Source organism: Embiotoca jacksoni, unplaced genomic scaffold (genome assembly GCF_022577435.1).
Source record: "Embiotoca jacksoni isolate LCO1_2020_lvr unplaced genomic scaffold, fEmbJac1.0.p SCAF_11, whole genome shotgun sequence".
Taxonomy (NCBI): Eukaryota; Metazoa; Chordata; class Actinopteri; family Embiotocidae; genus Embiotoca; species Embiotoca jacksoni.
The window spans coordinates 8453822-8473592 of NW_027185241.1; the positions used below are offsets into that span (position 1 = coordinate 8453822).

General features: G+C 41.7%; 1 protein-coding gene across 2 annotated transcripts in view; it reads right to left on the reverse strand.

Moving 5' to 3' along the window:
* The window catches only part of nbeal2 (neurobeachin-like 2), a 36088-nt gene that overhangs the window by 13406 nt on the left and 2911 nt on the right, over positions 1 to 19771 (reverse strand). Inside the window, exons 2-29 of one of the 2 annotated variants that reach the window (XM_069142924.1) lie at positions 14072 to 14160; positions 13760 to 13924; positions 13230 to 13311; positions 12786 to 12898; positions 12491 to 12573; positions 11654 to 11739; positions 11225 to 11528; positions 10986 to 11092; positions 10567 to 10653; positions 9625 to 9708; positions 9296 to 9394; positions 8476 to 9131; positions 8258 to 8390; positions 7819 to 7938; positions 7376 to 7706; positions 7039 to 7121; positions 6808 to 6900; positions 6309 to 6480; positions 5197 to 5330; positions 4043 to 4202; positions 3614 to 3716; positions 3272 to 3422; positions 2883 to 3038; positions 2574 to 2733; positions 1658 to 1746; positions 850 to 1557; positions 531 to 715; positions 213 to 369 (exon numbers count right to left, since the gene is read on the reverse strand). In XM_069142924.1, the coding sequence (XP_068999025.1) occupies positions 213 to 369; positions 531 to 715; positions 850 to 1557; positions 1658 to 1746; positions 2574 to 2733; positions 2883 to 3038; positions 3272 to 3422; positions 3614 to 3716; positions 4043 to 4202; positions 5197 to 5330; positions 6309 to 6480; positions 6808 to 6900; positions 7039 to 7121; positions 7376 to 7706; positions 7819 to 7938; positions 8258 to 8390; positions 8476 to 9131; positions 9296 to 9394; positions 9625 to 9708; positions 10567 to 10653; positions 10986 to 11092; positions 11225 to 11528; positions 11654 to 11739; positions 12491 to 12573; positions 12786 to 12898; positions 13230 to 13311; positions 13760 to 13924; positions 14072 to 14160 (4890 nt within the window). The remainder of the gene's footprint in view (positions 1 to 212; positions 370 to 530; positions 716 to 849; positions 1558 to 1657; positions 1747 to 2573; positions 2734 to 2882; positions 3039 to 3271; positions 3423 to 3613; positions 3717 to 4042; positions 4203 to 5196; positions 5331 to 6308; positions 6481 to 6807; positions 6901 to 7038; positions 7122 to 7375; positions 7707 to 7818; positions 7939 to 8257; positions 8391 to 8475; positions 9132 to 9295; positions 9395 to 9624; positions 9709 to 10566; positions 10654 to 10985; positions 11093 to 11224; positions 11529 to 11653; positions 11740 to 12490; positions 12574 to 12785; positions 12899 to 13229; positions 13312 to 13759; positions 13925 to 14071; positions 14161 to 19771) is intronic. The other variant, XM_069142925.1, reaches the window with a different exon arrangement.

The following is a 19771-nucleotide window of genomic DNA, read 5'->3' on the forward strand; positions in this document are numbered from 1 at the left end:
AAATGTGACTAACATTCAGGCCAAAACTTGGGTGGGTGTTCTAAAGACCATTCTGCTGAAATACCATCAGTTGTTTTTTGTTTGGTTTGGGTTACTGTTGATGTCGATATATATATATATATATATGTATACTTATATGTTTTAACAGTCAAGCAACCTCCTGAGATGGAGACAGGCTTACAACAATCATGGACAAATATTGGGCAGTATACCTTTTCACTCCACAGTGTGCAGTTATCTGTACCCTCAGCAAACAGGAAGTCCTGCAACAGCCTGAGGAGTCGAACCAGACTGGGACAGAAGGGCAGAGACACTCCCTGGGCGTCTCTCAGGTCTGACAGCGATGACTCCAGCATCATCTCCAACAGACTGGCACACAGAGTTGCAAAGAGATTTTGAATACATCACTAGATGACATTGTATTTCCAGATATTTAGACAAAAGGCATATGAAGGTGTGGTTCAGTTTGTTTTTCCACAGTGAGAATGGTTCACTGCTGATCAAATAAATTTGACATCAACGTAACCAACCTGCGCTTGATGTCATCTGGAGGACGGACCAGCTGGCAGGAGGAGCCCAGTTTAGTGAGAACAGAAAATACCTGTCCTCTCTCTCTCCACACCACATCCTCGGCCCCCTCTGCCCCGCTGCCGCTCCACAGCACGGAGAAGACAATGTTGGTGAGCAGGTTGCACAGCTCCTCCTCAGGGGTCTGCTGTAATTCAAACAATAGCCGGTGAAAAGAACGCAACAAAAACTCATCATCCATCAAAGGCGGGGAACACGTGGAAAGGGGGGGAATACGATGTTATAACATCAGTGAAATCTGAGTTTAGGGAGCAGCCATACCAGTGGGTTGGATGTATTGGAGATTGTGTCTCCAGTGGGAGGGTCAGTCCCATAGCTGGTGTCGTCCAACACGTTGGACAAACTGGAGCTCTTCCTCGGTCTGAGCGGTGGAAATGGTTTGCAGTGCTCCAGAGGAGATGGCGTGTTGGTCAGACTACCTGCGGGCGTGTGTGTGCCAGTCTCTCCCAAGCCCCCTAACTCCAGATCAAAGGGTGATGTACCAAAGGGGGAGAGCGGCTGGTAGTCTCTTCCCTCTTCTTCGGGGCGAGGAGAGGTGATGTCAACCGCTTTGGAGACAGAAGATGAGTGGCTCCCCTGATCCACTGAATCAAACGACTTAAAATGCAGGGAGCCTGTGAATTTTTTCAATGGGCCTCCACCTCCGCTCGGAGGTGACTGCGATAAATCAGAGAATCCCTCAGAGATGTCCCGCTGACCGCCCTCATCCTCCTCATCCTCAATGTCCTGCGAGCTACGGTCTCTCAGGAAGATGTCCTCGCGCGTGTCCTCTATGACCAGAGCCGGATCCCTGCGCAGTGGCGGCCGGTAGTTTGGTTCAAAGGAGCTGTGGTTGCTGGAGTCTGCAATGCTGGCGGCGTGGGACTCATAGGACTCTTTAACGTAGAGTTTGGTGAGAACATCCTGCCAGCCGGGCTGCTTAGCGAGCTGCTTCACGTAATCCTCATTGGAGTAGATCAGATGAAAGAGCTGGAGTAATTCCAGAGGGAACAGAGAGGGCTTGTTTTCATTACTGAGTTGATAAATTTGGTTGTGTTAAGCAGAGAATGAACAATGTGAGCATACCGACCTTGCGACAGATGTCCAGTCGGGCAGTGAGTTCAGCTCGATGGGACAGACAGACCACAGCCAGGAGGTCTCTGAAATTAGGACTGGCATCTGCGGAGTAGCAGCAAATTTCACTCCAATTTAAAGTCCTTGAAAACCTACGTTTAATCAGCTTCCTGCCATGAGTAGTGGGATCATGCACAAACACTATCATCTCCCAGAATAAGAAAGATACTCATTAATTCACATGAAAGATTTCGAATTTTTCTGCGCTTGTCAGTTGAAAGGTGATATCAGGTATTTTCACCACATGAAACAATACGAATTTAAAGTATTTTTGAGGAAGGAAAGTGGGGCACCCCGTCATTTGGCACTTATTATAGGATAAACAGAGTTATTACTGTTAAGTTAGTTTAGTTTATTAAGTTTAAATTCCTTTGTTGACAGAAACACTCTTATCCCAAATAAATCTTAATTCATTATTCATTGGAAACCATATTGTTGATAAATGTTGAATTGTATGCTCATCTTTCCAATTTGTGCGTTTGTCATAAAATGATTTGTTCTGACTCCAAAGAGAGTTTAGTATTTATTTGGTAATCATTTATTGCAAAAATAACATTTAACACGATCTATACTCAGTGTCACATTTCATAGTTCTTTCAAGTAAACATCCGTAGAAATTATTTTAAGATGTGGAGAATCAAGCTTTATTGACTCACAATTTGATTACTGACATAGTCTTCATGACCTAGATAAGTTTGAGCTCCTTAATTTACAACAAAGGATGTTTTATTTCTACTTTAAAGTTAGATTTTTTTTGTTTTTTTGTATATATAACTGTACAGATAAATGTTTATTGAAACCTCCGATTCTTTGACATTTCTAAGATTTTTTTTGTCATCCATTTCAAGCACCAAAGGCAAAAGCTTGCTTACCTGTAGCAAGGACTTGCTCGTACAGACAGCGGACGGTGGTCATGGTTGCAGGAATGTCTTCAAGGCAACAAACGAGGCCAAGATATCCAAAATCCTTCAGCTTTATGCGCTGCTTGTTGCGCTCGGACACACGCTCGCTCTTGAGGATTTTGTACATAACCTGCAACAACACAGATAAATGGTGTAAGAAGTTTCCTGTTTCGACATATATACATACAATTATATATCACAAGGTGGTTTTCAATAAAAGGCAAATATGTGTCAAATGAAGGTTGGATGTTAAGAAGAGGTGCAGCCAGTTGTCCTCACCCTGAAGACCCTCTCTCTGGCCTCATCGCCAAGGCTTGGAGTGAGCAGCAAAGAGTACAGCTGCTCCACCCCCCACTCCAGCAACACGGCCTGCACCTGCTCACGAGGAGGGCTGCTCCTCAAGAGTTCGTACAGCACATCCAAGGCCATCACCACCTGATTCAGAGAGGACAGAAATATGAAGACAGATGAAAAGAGGCAACAAGAAATATGGTTTAGGGACGGAAACTTCTAAGTTGTATCAAGAGGAGTTTTAAAGTACAGACTTGCAAAAACATGAGAATAAAAAAAGAGAGTGTGAAGGGTCAGGAAGAGTGCACTTGGAGGTTGGGAGTAAAATACCATGTTAAAAAGGTCATATGATCGTAGTATTAAACTGTAAGTGTTACCTGTTGCTCCTCTCCCACAGACAGAATGTAGGCGAGGACGCTGTGAAGCTCCTCTTGTGTTGGAGACTTGAGGAAATCTTTCAGCAGGGCAAACAGGGAGGTTCGAATCGTCTGCTTTTCATCAGACAGAGAGCTGCCATCGTTCTCCGCACTAAGATCAAAGATGTTAATAAAAATAAAGTGAACCTCTTATGAAACAAATTATTTTATAAAATAGATGAAAACAAGTAGAAACACCTCTATTTACAAGAACTTAAACCACCGAATAAAAGTAATTTTTAACACACTTATCATTTTGATGAACATATCTAAATTCGATACCACATTATTGCTGTAGTTTACCTGTAGTACGCCCGAATGGTATCAAGAATGTACTGAACCCCATACTTCCTCTTCATGCGCTGCTTGCTTTTGTTTATCACAGATGACAGGTATTGCACATGTGCTGCGGAAGAAGAATACTTTTGTCATCTCCCTTCAGATTGACATTTAGAAATGCCAAACCATTATAAAAGGTTGTAGCAAAGAAGTGCCGTAATTTACAAAACAGGGCAGTGAAATGGTGCCTCGAGCACATATTTTATTCTTTGCCACAGCCAGAACTTGAAATATTAATGTACTGTATCTTTGCTCTATTGTGCTCTAAGCCTTCTCTACCTCATTTCAGTCTTGGCATGTATATACAAATAAAAGAGAAGCAAACAGCTTTGGCTGACATGGAAGGCTTCACAGGTGTATTGCTCAACAACACGAGGGCTGCTTGTGCCTTACCAAGACAAACGGTAAAATGGCTTTTAGTCCAGATGCGGAAATTAAAGAGCAGATTCTGGTAGAGTTGCTGTAGAAGTGGGCTGTTGCCCTCGTTGAAAACCTGCTCCAGCAGCAGCTGACATGCCATTAAAACATTCATGTCCATCATACTGCCTGGAACCTGCAGCAGACACAAGCACATAATAAGGAGTGTTAGGAGTGTGTTTGTATTTAAGTATGTCTCCACTTATTTGCATTTATGTGTTTACATGGGTTTGTGTAGAATCTGTTCTAAATAACACTTAGAGGCAGATGAAGTGTTGCATTCAGTTGAGTACTTATACAGTCGAAGTGTTTGGGTATTGTATATTCCGCATGTGTTCAGTGTCAAACCTGGCAACCCGATGTGATAATTAGGACACAGTTTCCTTACAGGATGCTCCACCTTAACGTCATATATTTCAACATATCCTGCCAGCTAGGCAGCGAGCATGTCTGTGCTGCGCCACTGCAACATCTGACTCCCTGCAGCTACTGAAGATTCACATCTATGAACACTGAATGACTCATACTGTATGTTGAATCTGAAGAAGTGCTAGTACTACAGATACCTGAATTGAATTACAACTGTTGCAACTCTGCAATGCTACAACCTGATCTTTGCTTCTAAAATCAGCAAGACAGCGGAAGTTTGTCTTTGCAGAAGCTCAGCATGAAATGCAGCTGATATTGCCGACATTACCGTGCACCTAGTGGAAATACTCAGCAAAAACCTAACAAGATGGCTATCTATACTTACATGAGACCCACTAAGCACTTTAGATATTACAAATAAATGTACAACGTTAACTGAAAAAAAGGGGTGACGATATTACATCATAACTAACTCTAGCTTTATCGTGTCATTTTTCAATCTGTTTCACTCTAAGTATAATTTTATTGAATTCCAACACATTTTCAAACAGTGCAGCTGGCATCCATGCAATCTGCATAAAATTCTCCCACACAAGCATTTTGATACTGTCATTGTGAAAGAACCACTCCTGTTCCATTTATCACACTGCAATTATACCGCAGCAATACATTGGAAAAGGTCAAACATTCTCTTTCAGATGCTAATCAGTTCTTCAGTTAGTTTCCACTTGCTGGAACAGCCTAACGTCCAGGGCACTTACTTTGCTGAGCATGGCTCCTATGACGCTTGGCCCATGGCATTGCAGCAGGTTCTCCTGATTGACGGGGTGATGACGAATCAGGTTTTTCACCATCAGCAGAAAGGCAGCAATACTGTTTCTATCTAGTCTGCCTTCTGAAAGAAAAAAAATGCACAAAACAACTTTTAAGATTTCCGTGTTACCCACGGTCATATTCGTGCATTACAAAGCTCTGCATTGACGTTATCACATCTCAATATGAGTCACAAGTCATATGTCAGGTTATTTGTCTCACTTCTGTTGGACTGTTTGTTCCATTTATCTCAATTTGTTTATGCTAGAATCTATGCTGAGTCAGATGGGCTGAGACACTGAACTGCTACTCTTCAAGCAGCTAAGTATGCCCACGCTGCTTCTGACATTTAACCTATTAGCGTTGATTTCAGAATCTTTGCTATGTTTGTCCAGCAGTTCCTGTTTGTCCTTGCATCATGAACTTACCACTCGTCAGAATGTCAGAAAAACTACTCTACAAATCATTCATCGCATTTAAGACAGCACAGGAATAAAACTGAACAAAATGAACCAGAGAAAACGACACAGAGGAAGACTGTGTATTCATGACACTAAAAGGTTTAAAAATGATTAACATACTGTGTTTTCTGACCAACATATAACTCGTGTATCTAGACATGCAGATCAATTTGTTAGATTTGCTCAAGGTTGAAGGTACACAACTATTACTGCCTCCATCCCAATGCAGCATTGAAAAATTATATGTAAATGTTTTCATCACAACAGATCTTTCCAGAAACATGCTACTCTGGATACAGAACACGCCATAAATTATTTCATAGGGACAATTTTGTTAATGTCTACTTCCACAAGGTAAAGAATCATTATTTTTCAATGCTGTAGACATTAACAAATTAAATGACATTCACTTTTATTAGATTTGAAATTTGAAATCTAAAATCTGGTCAAACAAACCAAAAATATTATGAGTCATAAGTGATCATATTTTTTTTAATTTTCAGTGAGCCAACCCTTTCATTAATAAGATTCCATGATTGAAGTGAACATAGAGTACAGTAAAATAATTAAATAAATATCTGAACTAAAGAAGAACTGACCTGCTGATTTGTTCAGTGGCAGCAGCATAGCAGCAGGGGCTCTGGGGGAGGTGAGCTCTGGTCCCAGCAAGTCTGAGATCTCCTGACCGCTGTTGTAAACCTGCTCAGCCTCACATACCTGCTCGAACAGGGGCAGCACAACCCCAATACCTCCGACAACATTTATAACATCCTGCAGGAAGAAAAAAAATATATCATTCACACAAACAAGGTTTGTGTAACCTTCGACATGAGTCCTGTTTAAATCAGAAATGAAAATTAGAAAGGAGACCTAACCAAAGAAAAGCAGTAAGAAATAGAAAACCAAGTTAATGACAAAAGAAAAAAAAAAGAAAAACAATATAAATCAGTATTACAGGAGTACAGCTAATTTACAGTATAGTATGAAGGTCATAATTACATAACATTGAAAGAAATTATGACAATTCGGACTTTGGTAACTGTAGATGAGTTAATATTTTAATGATATAGGAACAGAGCTTAATGTTTAATTTCCAACCTTGATGTCCCAGTTCACTACTCTGTGTCCTGTAAGCCTGCCATCATATTGGTGATTGGGAGCCAGATCCAAACATATCTGACTCTTAAAGGCCTGCAGAAAAAAATACATAAACACACACACACACACATGCAAGTAAACAAGAAAAGTTTATAGTGGTATTGTTTATAATGTACCTAATAAAAGCAATATCATACAATCTGAGAGTTCTCCTGAGGTTCAGTGGGTTACCTGTGGAGTGTAGTAGAGGAGAAGCTTGCCATTAAAATCAGATAACTCTCCATCCGCTTTGAATAAGGACACGTGATTAGGGCCTGTGGGAGCAGAAAGCAATGTGGGTCATAAAATATGCAAACATTACTCGGTATACATACAAACAAAATACTCCTGTTTTCAGTGTATGCAGGACTAATCTTAAACTGTTTGGGCACTGTGATTTTCATTACTGCTGGTTTCTTAAACATTTGACTGTGTGATGAATTCTGGAAGAGCTAAATCCTGAAATACTTAAATTCTCAAGGTCTATAATGCGTATAGAACATTTGCAATGCAGCAGGGCATGACCAACCAGCAGCATGTAGAGCTTTTGTCTGGTTGTGCTGCAGAGACTCATGGCAGATGAAGGCGGTGCCCAGGAGCCCATCCAGAGATGTAGGTGTCCCCCACTCTGTGTCCTGCAGTCCGGCTGGAATGGTGTGCACTGGGGAGTCTCCCACAGACCCCCAACGGCCTCCTGCAAAGGTGGCTGGGAAAGACTGGGAACGGTTGAGGGAGGGGGCGTGGGCAGGGAAGGCAAACTCAGGTGATGGAGTGGAGGAAAAAGATGTGTGCAGGTTGGGGGAGGTGGTGGTGGTAGTGGTCCGGTGGCCTGCAGAGCCGATGCAGCAGGAGGTAAAAGGCTTCAGGATCAGGTTCACATGGGGAAAAAACAGGGGAAGTTAGACAGATGGAGAGGAACCCTTCAGTAATAACAGAATTTGTTGGACAGGGTCAGAATATACTTTCATTTACCTCACTGAAAGAGGGAAAGCGAAGCTGAGCAGTTTTACGCTGCTCTCCATCGATGTAGATGGTGACCAGGTTCTGACCAAAAGGACGACGGCCTGGGATGTGGACTATAGCCACTGAATGCTGACAATAGGATAACATTAAACATTTTTAATGTTGTCAAAAAAATTCATGCTCGAAGTTTGGTATTTATAAAGGTACATTTTTATATTTAGAAAGTCAAAACAGTCTGAGAGTCACAGTTCAGAGCATTAATTTAAACTTTACAACTATTTGTCTCTTCCATTTATTACAATGTTTAGATCAAGATCACATGCCCAGATAACAGCACTTACAAAATGTATGTAACTTTTTCCTCGATCAAACCCGTCTTCATTTTGACTAAATGTGGACAAATGTTGGCAAAAAGTCCAACAGTACAACTATATGTGTCCACACTCACCCAGGATGAGTCAGCCAGTGGGTGCTCTGGCAGAGCGACAGCCATGTAGTCTTTTTTAGTGCAAACAGCTACCACCAGCACACCCTCCATGGTGAAGAAGGCTTCCAGCCCAGTCCCACTTGCTGTGAAAAAACTTTACAGAAGAAAAGACTGTCAAAGATTGTGAAGTCATAAATATACATGCCTGCGATCAACTTTATTCACACGTGTACTTTTACCTATAGAGTTGCTTTCTGCGTGGTCCTTTTCCCATGTCATGCTGAGCTCCCATGCCACAGTTGGCAGGAGCTTTACTGTTGTTGGAGAACTCAGAGTAACAAGAGGGGAACTCCATGTTTAGGCAGAGCCAAGCGTGAAAAGCAAACCCACTGCCTGGCCAGCGCTGGACTGTGGGCACCATAATACCTGCCATGGGGGGTGTAAGATCAAAATATTGCAAGGCACTGTCCTGGCCTTCTCTGGCTGCCATGGCTGAGAGCACACGTATAATGCGAGTGCAGTAGGGGTGCACCCTCCCCGACACTGCACCATTGTCCTGATCCACCCTGAGGAGTCTTAGTAGACTCTTCAGCTCCTCTGGTCTCAGGCAAAGTGAGCCCAAGTCCTGCAAGAGGCCCAGCAGGGCGTCTGCACACTGCCTGTCCAGACTCTGAGGTCGGGAGAGCACCTGCAGCAGAGCCCCCACCATTCCCGCTTCCACAGCCACGGTGCGACAGGACAAGGAGCCACCACATACAGTTGCCAGCCACTGGGCCACCAGCAGCTGAAGGTCCCTCTGACCTGACAGGTCAGGCAGCCACTGCAGGAGCAGCAACAGCGGCTGGTCATTACTAATGCCAAGGTGATGAGCATGGGCATGCTCACCCTCCACTGCCTAGAGAGAAGACAGAGAGGGAAGATATAGAGAGTCAAATGATCCATTTTTTCAGGTTAATTAGCTCGAACACAATTAAAATTGTAACAAGGTCATCAATACGAGCAGTCTGACTTCTACTATCTCTGTACTCAGTGGGGATAATGAGGAAATGTGTGTTCAACCATGTTCATCAGCTCCTGCAACAGCCTTTTGGTGGGTTGACCTTGACTCTTCAGCACATCAAACAGCTGGGAGTAGCCAATCCTCTCCTTGAAAACTTCCTGAGGGGGAGGGAGAGAAAAATAGGCTGGAGAAACCTGCTCTACAGGGGATAACTAGCTGGCACACTTCCATATACTGGAAGGAAATATAATGAGCTACATGAATGGAAACAGATGTGCTCATCAGACACTCAATTGTGCTGACATTATACATGTTACATATTGTGGAAAAAAATAGAGAAGTTTGAAGGCTATACGTTTTGACCACTGAAGATCAAGAGGGGCCTTACCTTAGCAGAGGGTGAGTTACTCATTATAGCTGTGAGGACTCCCAACGCATGAACTGTGATACTGTCCGATCCTTTCTCCCAAACCTATATCAAAATAAGGAGGAGCAGTTGATTGTGATATTATTAACTACAAATTTGCATAATCATGAGTTGACACCAAAAGCTAGAGAAAAAAGATGCACATTTCAAATGCACCTGACCAAAAGAAAAATTATGCACAAACCATTCACCAAATGACAGAACAAAGTTGTTTTTATTTCTCTGATTACGTGTATAGTACAAGAGGAAGTACAGCACATTTTTTCACTCCATAATTATTGGAGCAAAGTAAGTGAACTGCTGTACCAGTCACCCAACAATCGCCTCTTTGTTGATCACTGATAGGTCCCAGCATGCAAAAACCAAAGCCAACCACCAAAAAAAACCCAACTGAGGCAATCCCCAACTACTGCTGGAAATTAGGAAACATTGAACTCCAGGACATGAGCCAGGTCCTTTTTTACAAGCACCAACAGTCACACGACAAAGCGGCTAGAACACGAGGAAAAATAAGGAAGGACATGCAAGGAAAAACAACTGTTTCATGCACTGTGAAAAATACAGCATGCTCCTCTTGACCACTGTTGTCAACAGGGAATTCAGCCTATAATTATGAGTGTTATATAAAATCAACACATTTAAGTGGAACAAACAATTGCCCAAATTAACAGCAAAATCTGCTGTTAATGGACATTCGAGATGGACAGACATGACAGATCAAAAAGGATCTTTAGATGGCAATAATCATGTACAACCATGTTACCTGCTTTGTTTACAATTGAGTGTAAGCCAGACTTCCTGCCTAAAGCTTCCTGTTTAAACAGCTCAGTGAAGTTAACAAGTGGAGAGAGGGCTGAGTTTCCTGCTGACAGACCAATAGCAACACCGAGTGGTAGAAAGTACCTGGTCCACTTCGACCTCTGTGAGTAAACGCGTAGTGAGGTCACACACAACCTCACGCTCCGGCCTACACCTTTTGCTCTGAAAGAGCTACGGGACACACAAACACACGAAGGCACACACACAGCACAAAAAGATAGACAATTAGACAAAAAAGTCATCAGACAGGTTTGATCCTGGTCTGCATACAGCTGCAAGGGGACACATTTTACTAAAGCCATGTGGGGAAGCATATACTGCACATACTTGGGATTTACCCCTGACGGAACAGAAGGAGGTTTGACAATAAATAAAACAGGAAACAGACATGACGTAAAAAAAAAAAAGGGGGGACGGACTGAGAGGGAGGCTAGTTGACAAAAGGACAGATGTAAAAAGTGAACAGAGCAGACAGATACAATTTTGATGGACAGGAGCCTGACCTTGCTGTTCTGAATGAGTCTCAGGATGTGTTCAAAGCAGTTGTTGTTGAGGAAGACAGCCTGCAGAACTGGTCTGTCAGAGCACTGCAGGATCTCAGGAACAGCAGCTAAAATGGACAACAACGGGGATGTTGTCTTGTCATGTTTATCAGACACAGGGACAAATGATTTTCTGCCTCTGTACTGAATGAGAGAGATAAAAAAAGGAATGATTTACACTCAGCGAGACTTGCTCTTACTTAGCATTTGGCTCTGGAGCGAGATCAGGCTGTCCTCCCAGCTTTCCCTGTCTTGATGCTCACTGCTAAGTGGACGGTTCCAGTTGAGGAGCTGGAAGAAGCTCTCTAGTATTGTCCTGATCTCCACCTGCCGCTCCACCGGGCTGCTGCCGTGCAGGAGGTGGATCATCGCCGTCAGGCAATGCAAAGTCAGCCGCGGGAGTGTGGTGTCTTTGGATTCAGGGGAAGTCTGGCAGCACCATACTCGCAGAACAGAGAAGAGGTCCTCAACAGAGTGAGGGCTGATGGAGAGAAGGCCATTCTTCTGAAAGGAATATACAAACAAGTTTACAGTGACTCTGACTGCCCTGTAATCTGTGGTAATGTGCACTTGTTGTGTTTTATCAGACTCCAGAGTCAGTGATTAACAGGGCAGATCGAGTAGCAGACCTTTCCTCCACTGATGACAGCACCCTGGAGATGAACCAATCTGAGTGTGAGGAGATCAGGGATCTGCTCGCTTTCCTGTAGACTTTCTGTGTCAGGAGAGTCAAACCAAAACACAATGTTATGCAAGACAAGCAACCACTTAAACCACATGACAGACAAACACAGTGCTGTGATAATATAAATATATAATAAAACAAGACATCTGAATTTGTAGCCATTAGATTAGCCAGATTGCTTCCTTCCGTTTTGCTAATGAACGCTTGGACTGACTCCAGTCCCCTACTACTATGAGCAGAAGTAGGAGGGTATAGTAAATGACCAAAACACAAACAATAGAATTGAAAAGGTGTATGCTCCAATGCCTCAGCAAAACTCCCTTGCAAAGTCCTCTCTGGCATTCAGTTATTTAAAAAAGAAAAGCCGTGGCCCTACTAATTAGTTAGGGATTACACAAATAGCCCTTAAAACTTCCAATTAAAACTTGCTATTATGGCATAATCCTCCTAAAATCTGGACATACTGAAATTTGCCCAGGCTTATTTCCCAAATGGTTTATAGATTAGTGTTCGCTGAATGGGATTCTATTATTACAAGTGCTTGGACTCGTGATTGAGACCTGCTAATTAGACGCAGAATAATTGAGTTTTTGACCAAAAGCGAACATACTAATCGACTCCACTGGCCATTTATTTTCCTATATAAGAAACATATTTTCTACAGACAGTGATTTAATAGGGGGAATTCGAGTGTTTCAGCAGCAGGAACAGTTTGATTATTGTGGTATGTGAAGCTTGACAGAGATCAGAGTGATAGAACAGCTGAAAGGGAGTGTCTCACCATGGAAGAGAGCAGGCAGCTCCTCTGGCAAGGCCAGCGGGGAGAACTTATACTTGTTCCTCTCCAGCAAGCTCACCTCCTCCCTGTAACAGACAAAACCAAGCCTCATCAGTGTGTGACTGCCACTCATTCCGTGGGCACAACTGAGGTTTGAGGCATTATGAGGTGTAACAGGTCACAAAAGGGTTGGGCAAGACGTTAAATGCATATAATAGTCTTTCAGTCATTGTGTGTGTGAATTCCACCTCCCACATTCAGACAAGGCAATCTCTGTGGTGAAGCAACACACACTCACCCGGCCAGGCGTCTCCTCCATGTCTGATAAGGGTCAAACAGACTCTCACACAGCACAAGTCCGTACTGCACCACCAACTGCAGAGATGACTTCTCCCCTTGTCCCCTCTTTAACTGGACAGTTTGGAGACACATTTATTTCATCATCAGCACAGATACACCTGCTTTAACATCCTTTAAACACGCAACGCATTCCAGTGTATTGAATAGAAGGTAAACTACACACCCACTTGTCTTTTCAATATAAACTATGTGTGTTATCTCAGGGTGAGGATGTCACATACTATAAACAAGATTAGCTCTGTACAGGTTTACAGTTACATATCTGCATTGTTGGTTGATATGGCACAACATTATCTTTGCATGCATGATATATTGAGCATGCTGGGCAGCAAAGCCCCGTCATAAATCACAGAGAGCCGTGTTCTGTTTATAATGGCCTTACCTGCGCCAAGCAGAAATTCAAAAGCTTGATAGTTTCGAAAATAAAACTCGGGTTCTTCTCTGGGTCAATGTTATCCATATTCCTAGAAATAGAGAGAAATTCATACGATTAAGTGTTAAGAGAGTTAAAGCTTTCCAAACACTACCATCTTAAGTTTAAAAAAAAAAAAAGGACAAATACAGTGAATGCACAAGGAACTTATCCTGACACTGAGTTGCAGCCACTTTACACAATCTGCATTGCAATACCCGGCTAAAAAGATTTATCTGGTTCCCCTAACCACCATTGCCTCTGTTGTTAGTACAGATTGAATGTTTAATAAAGGAAATTGATAAGGATTTTATTGCTTTATCCCTAAAGAAATATGTCAGACTTCCTTGTAGGCAGTCCATCAAATTTGAGATTTGATAGTCAGCTGCTTTTTATCATTACAACATCTACAATTGATTTCATAGACTACTTTAATTATGACAGCTCTTTAATTTTGTTTGCTATTATGATAATAAAGAATTAGTTGGCTGTGCCCTCACCTGCAGACAATGATGAAGAACTTGATCAGGAGCAATGGGTGTGGGGTGTTGCTGTTGTGCTCGGTGGCGCTGGAGAGGTGTAGCGCACTATGCCACAGCTCGGTGCTGAGGAACACCAGGACCTCCCTGGGAAGCAGGGGCACCTCTGAGCTGCACTCCTCCAACCTGGAAGATGGGAAAGGAGGCCGTGAAGAGACAGGAGGAGGTAGCAAAGAGCCAAAGGGCATTGTAATATGGGCTGCATAGCATAAAAATATTAAAATCTGCTTTGGGGAGGTTGTGGCTACATTGTTTGTGTCTGTTACTTCTCACCTCCGTGGCTCCAGTGACTGAACATCGATGAGCCTCTCAAAGGATGCCACAAATGCCTCCAGCCACTGCTGCAGATAGCTCACATCTTTCTGCAGGGGGGAAGAAAAAGTCACATGAGCCTCTGGCCACATGCCCAGTGTACGTAAAGAATACATGAGGTGAAAAATGAAGATGGTAAAAAAACAAGCTCTTTGTGTTCAGTTGTTGGCACGATATGAAAACATTGAGCATTAAACTGTGACACGCTCTTGCTGAGATCATGGTACAGATGACACCTTTTGACCTGTTTTTGTAACAGGATGTTGCAAAAAATATGCAACACACAGAGGAACACATGAGCCAATTCTTTCCTTTTTCTAAACGAGGACGTTAAAGGAAACTAAATAAACACCTTTCTTTCTTTTTTTTATCAGTCCACACATTCAGTACACTCATCAGCAAACATACTTTAACCTTAGTTTACTGTAAGCAAGTCATCGTTTTAAACCAGACATTCCTGCATTAGCACATCTTTATAAGCTCTCATGTAAGATGGTTTCATTTCAGTGAGGATGTTTATATACAACGGCTGTTATCGCAGCTTTAATCAGTCTCTGCAGTGCAACATATCCTGCCACTCTTCCCTCCATACGTCAGTCTCTTGATCTCACACCAGACTAAATAATTCAAATGTCACACAGATCACGAGAAAAACTCCAAGCTGAATTCTTTTCACTTATTAAAACATATGTTTAGTTTTATATAAAGCCAGATGATCATTCATAAGTCCTGATGATTCAGACAAGTAGCCCTGCTTGTGGGTACCGGGGTTTCAAATGAAATTACAACACTGAGAAAATGTGGAAATGCTCCCTGATGTACTGGGTGACAGAACAGCCTGAATATTTTGATGAGCTGAGTATGCAAGTAACCACTGCTGCTGATTTTTGAGACAGAAGCAGGTGGTGAGACGGAAGACATGAGTCGCTACAGACTGACTGACTCACTGTACACAAATAACACAGAAAACAGCACATGGTATAACAATTCATCAGGTACTTCCTCTAAATCAACAAGCACATAGATAGGTCACAAATTAGCAATGTTTACTGCGGCTGACATGGGACACTTTAAAAGAAGAGCTGCACCATGACTGTATTATTAGAACTCATTGCATGTCCAATGTGTAGCTAACATTTCCTCTATTAAGAGAAGTTTATTTTCTAATGCTGCATTAATGTTAAATGTACATTACCAACTGGCATTGACTTATGTGCCAGTCCATCGCTCATTGTTTGTGGCTGAGCAGGGTGCCAGGTTCTCGTGAACCCAGTCTCAGATGAGCCTTCACTGTAGTCCACAGTCAGCAGCTGCACATCGCTCCTGAATAGCACCAGCGTCTGACTCGATTGTTTCTTGTCCCCAGCGTCAAGTGAGCAACCAGGAAATGACATGTAACTCTAAATGAAGCTTGTTTCCTTCATACATAGCCTCCTCGTCAAACCCCTTCCTCTTTTGGTTGTGGTGCCTTTTGGAAGCAGATATGAGAGAGGCCTCTATAAAAATGTCCCACAGCAACAATAAAGGACTGGGATTCTGTATATGCTTTCTAAATTTAACATAAATATGTTGCAGGAGAAACATTGAAATTTAGCTTTCACTTTTTTAAAGTGTCTGAGTGACTCTGTTGAGGGAACATGGACCATAATGTGATGAGTTCACATTGCAATCTTGATCCAGCTGAAGTAGAAGATGATATAATACAACAAAAACTGTATTTCTAATTAAAACTGCAAGCATTGACATACGGGCCCTTGCACGCTGCGCGTCGGCTCCCCAACGTGCAGTGCACGAGGGACCACATATCCCCGCTTAAAGTTGCTATTTTTGTCTCATTTTTTTCTCCAGCAGGGGGCGCTATGACTATGACGGAATATTACTATCAGGTGTCTTCAGGGCAGGACTGCTATCAAAGATGTAATGTTTGAGGAAGATCGGAATATGTGCGTAAAAGTTACAGTCAGTTGTAGGTTCATGGCGAGACGCTCAAAATGGCCGCCACAACACGGTCACACCAATCGACGAAAACAAATTCATGATGCCAAGAGACTTTTCGGTATATCTTGGTGTGATACACATGTCCAACAAATTTGGTGCATGTAGGTGAAACTAGGTGCCTGGGCTGCAGTTTTGGGGGCGCTGGCGAGCCGTTTGGCCACGCCCACTCGCAAAACACATATCAGATGTATCGTCTCACCACGCCGAATGTATATGTGACACGTTTCGTGAGGTTTCAACATCCTTTGACCTCAAACATCAACTTTCTGTGTCATGGCATGTAGGTGAAATTAGGTGCCAGGGCTGCAGTTTTGGGGTCGCTGGCGAGCCGTTTGGCCACGCCCACTTGCAAAAAAACCCCCAACATATCAGATGTATCGTCTCACCACGCCGAATGTATGTGACACATTTCGTGAGGTTTCAAGCATCCTTTGACCTTAAACATCAACTTCCTGTGTCACTAACCACATGTTTATGCTATTCTAATCCTGACTTTAGGTTCATGTGATCAACTAGCTCAACGTAGTGTGTGAAAGTATGAAAAGTGTTATTTCCAGTTGCCACCAGGGGGTGCTATGATTATGAGTGAATATTAACCCACAGGTGTCTTCAGGGCAGGGCTGTTATCATACCTGTGATGTTTGGAGAAGGTCAGTCCATGTACATAAGATTTAAAGCAACTTGTAGTTTCATGGCGAGACCTTCAAATTGGCTGCCAAGTGACGCATCGAGAAAAACAAAATCTTTTGATAACGTTTAATCCCAAACATGTTAACTGCACAGAACAAAATTCAAGTCGGTCCGACAAAATCCCTAGGAGGAGTTTGTTAAAGTACAACATGTGCGAATCACCAAAAATGGTGACTAAATTCAAAATGGCGGATTTCCTGTCGAGGTGAGGTAATGGTGCTTTATATACATAACTTTATATACAAAATCCAATTTGAAGGTTATTGAAAATGAAATTGATAAAACATGTACTGGATATAAAAATCTCTGCAGGTAAACAGGAAACTGAACAACCTATTGTTTTGTGGCTCCAACATCTGGACAAATAGGTATTGGAATCATTAGGAGGAGAGGCGAGGGCACTGGGAAATATTCGCAACAGTACATTCAGCTTTGTTTTACTTTTCAATAAAACACACAGTGGCTGAATGGCTGAATCCTCTCTAACATCACTGATGATATAATGATAGTTATTTATGATGAAATTTAATGATCCAGAGTTGTTGATGTCCAACTGGAATTCATGATGTGCAAAGATGCACAGTAATGTGGTTAATTAAGTGATGCGGTTTGGAAAATATTGTTTTACAACCCCGTAGGAAATGAAAACAGCCTTAATAATGATATGTAGCAAGTCTTGCTTCCTAGTTTTATGTGAAAGGAAAAAAAAATTCTGGGGAGTCCAGAGGCTTTGACTTGTTGTTTAGTTACACTGAAGCTGGTTGGAAGTGCAACAGGTAGATCTCAAAGTGTGACTACAATTTTTTTTTTTTTTATCACAGATAGGAAGTGAGACTAGAGAAGGAAAACTAAGGTTGTTTTTCTTTAAAGTAAAATTGGCTCAGGCAACCGGTAGAGCCCTGCTTTATGTGTCTACCCTGAACAAATCTTAAAAATCAACCCTTGCAATGTTACTACTGATTACCCCCTCTTAAGTAATCCACATACCTTACATGCAGATATCAACTTGTTTCCCTCTACATTGGCCATGTATGTTTGCATAGTACAGCTAAGTAAAGCCACTAATAGAGAAGATATCCCAATCCCACCATGAGAAACCAGCCCCTGTAAACCATGTAATTTATCTGGGTTTTCTCTGCACATGGCCAAGCAGCTGTGCTGCTCTGTGCTGCTTGGCATTCTGCTTCGCTCCAGCTTCCTGCACAAGTGAAAGCAAAGAGCACTTTGATTTTCCTGATTGGCTGTTTGGTTGGTAAACAGGGGAGAACGAGGCTCACAAGGGGATTCGATCACAGGGCTCAATGAGCTGGGGGATGGCTGTTCTTGTATCTCTGAGTACAGTATACTGAGATGCATCAAAGCATGAGTAATTGGGACAAATACATAATAAGTGGAACAACTGTGTGGTGACAAAAGCCAGGAAATGTAACTTGTTCTCTTTTCATAGAAACCTGGGGAAGTGGTTTCACAGCTGTGTCGATGGGTAGTATTCAGGTTGTCACTGTATTCCAGCTCAACCTCTCTAATTAGTTACTCAAGCTAAAAATCACACGATAATCACACACAATTTCTCTGCCAGCATATCTAACTGTGCCCACACTGATCTCTAGTGAATAAAAATTATGCCTCTTCGTTTCTACATTCCCCACAGAATTATAACACCTGGAAGGTCTGTAGTTTCCGTATGTCTTGGGTCTGATATCTTATAGCGGCTATCCTGCTTACTAAAGAGCAGCCTGAATGTCAAGCTGCAACCAAACATTTTCACAACCAATTAAGTGACCAAATATTTTTCAGATGAAATGATTAACTATTTGGTCTAATCAGGTTAAAAAAAAAATTGCAAAAAGTTGCCATCCTCAAATAGCTTTTTCTTTTTTTTTACTGATTAACAGTCCAAATCCCCACATTATTGATTCACTTTCAAACAAGATATAGAAAAAACAAATTCTCACAACTGAAAAGCTGGAACTAGATATTGTTTGATAAAATTGACTTTAACAACTATCAAAGCAGCTGCTGATTCATTTTCTGTGAACCAACTAAACAATTTAGTTGATTGACTCAGTTCCATGATGCTTTTGCAAAAAAATAAACCTCATACCAGATACTGTTTTTCTAAAAACTGACTTAATTTAAGTGCTCAAACAACCATTGTAAGTTGAATTAATTCCGTTAATTGAATCATAATTAATTAATTAAGAAATAATGAGTTTAACATTAATTTGTTAATAACATTCAGTAAAAATTAAAAAATAAAATCTTCCTGCTTCTAAAATATGAAGGGTTTTCTTTGTTTTGGGTAATTGGACAAAGCAGACTTTAGGCTCTGGTGTCTTATTACCAACTTTTTTTTTTTTAAAGCTACCAACTAATCAATTGGAAAATGTATTGTCAAAATCATCAGTGAAGAATAGAACCATTAACTGCAGCCATAGCGCTCTAGAGATGTGATGAAAAATCAAACAAAAATGATGAATTAATGCATTATGACTGAGGGGGGGAGAACAAACATGTTTCGTCAGACACAATCTGACTAGTTATGTTACTCAGTGATTAGATCAGACTGTGTGCGTCCATACCTGTCAGCCATAAGCAGTTTATGAGAAACATTCTCAGATATGAGATACAGAACCCTGAAATACTGCTACTAAAGATGGTTTTAATCCCAGAAGATCAAAGATGTGGACATGTCCCATCTCATGTATGAGGTACAGAGCATGACTCTTGACATATTTACAACTGCAAAATCAAGAACCATTTAGTGGGTAAGCATTGTGTCTTTACATTGCCAGTACAGTTGTTTATTGATCTACTATGTGAAGGAATAAAATGCTATTAATGATATGAACGCATCCACAAAGTACAATTTATCTGTTATAATTCTCTGGTTCACATTTTACCTGTTATTAAGAAAAAGATTGCCTGCCTGTTTGTTTAGCCAATTGCACAGAAAGTGTCTTATTTTGCAGC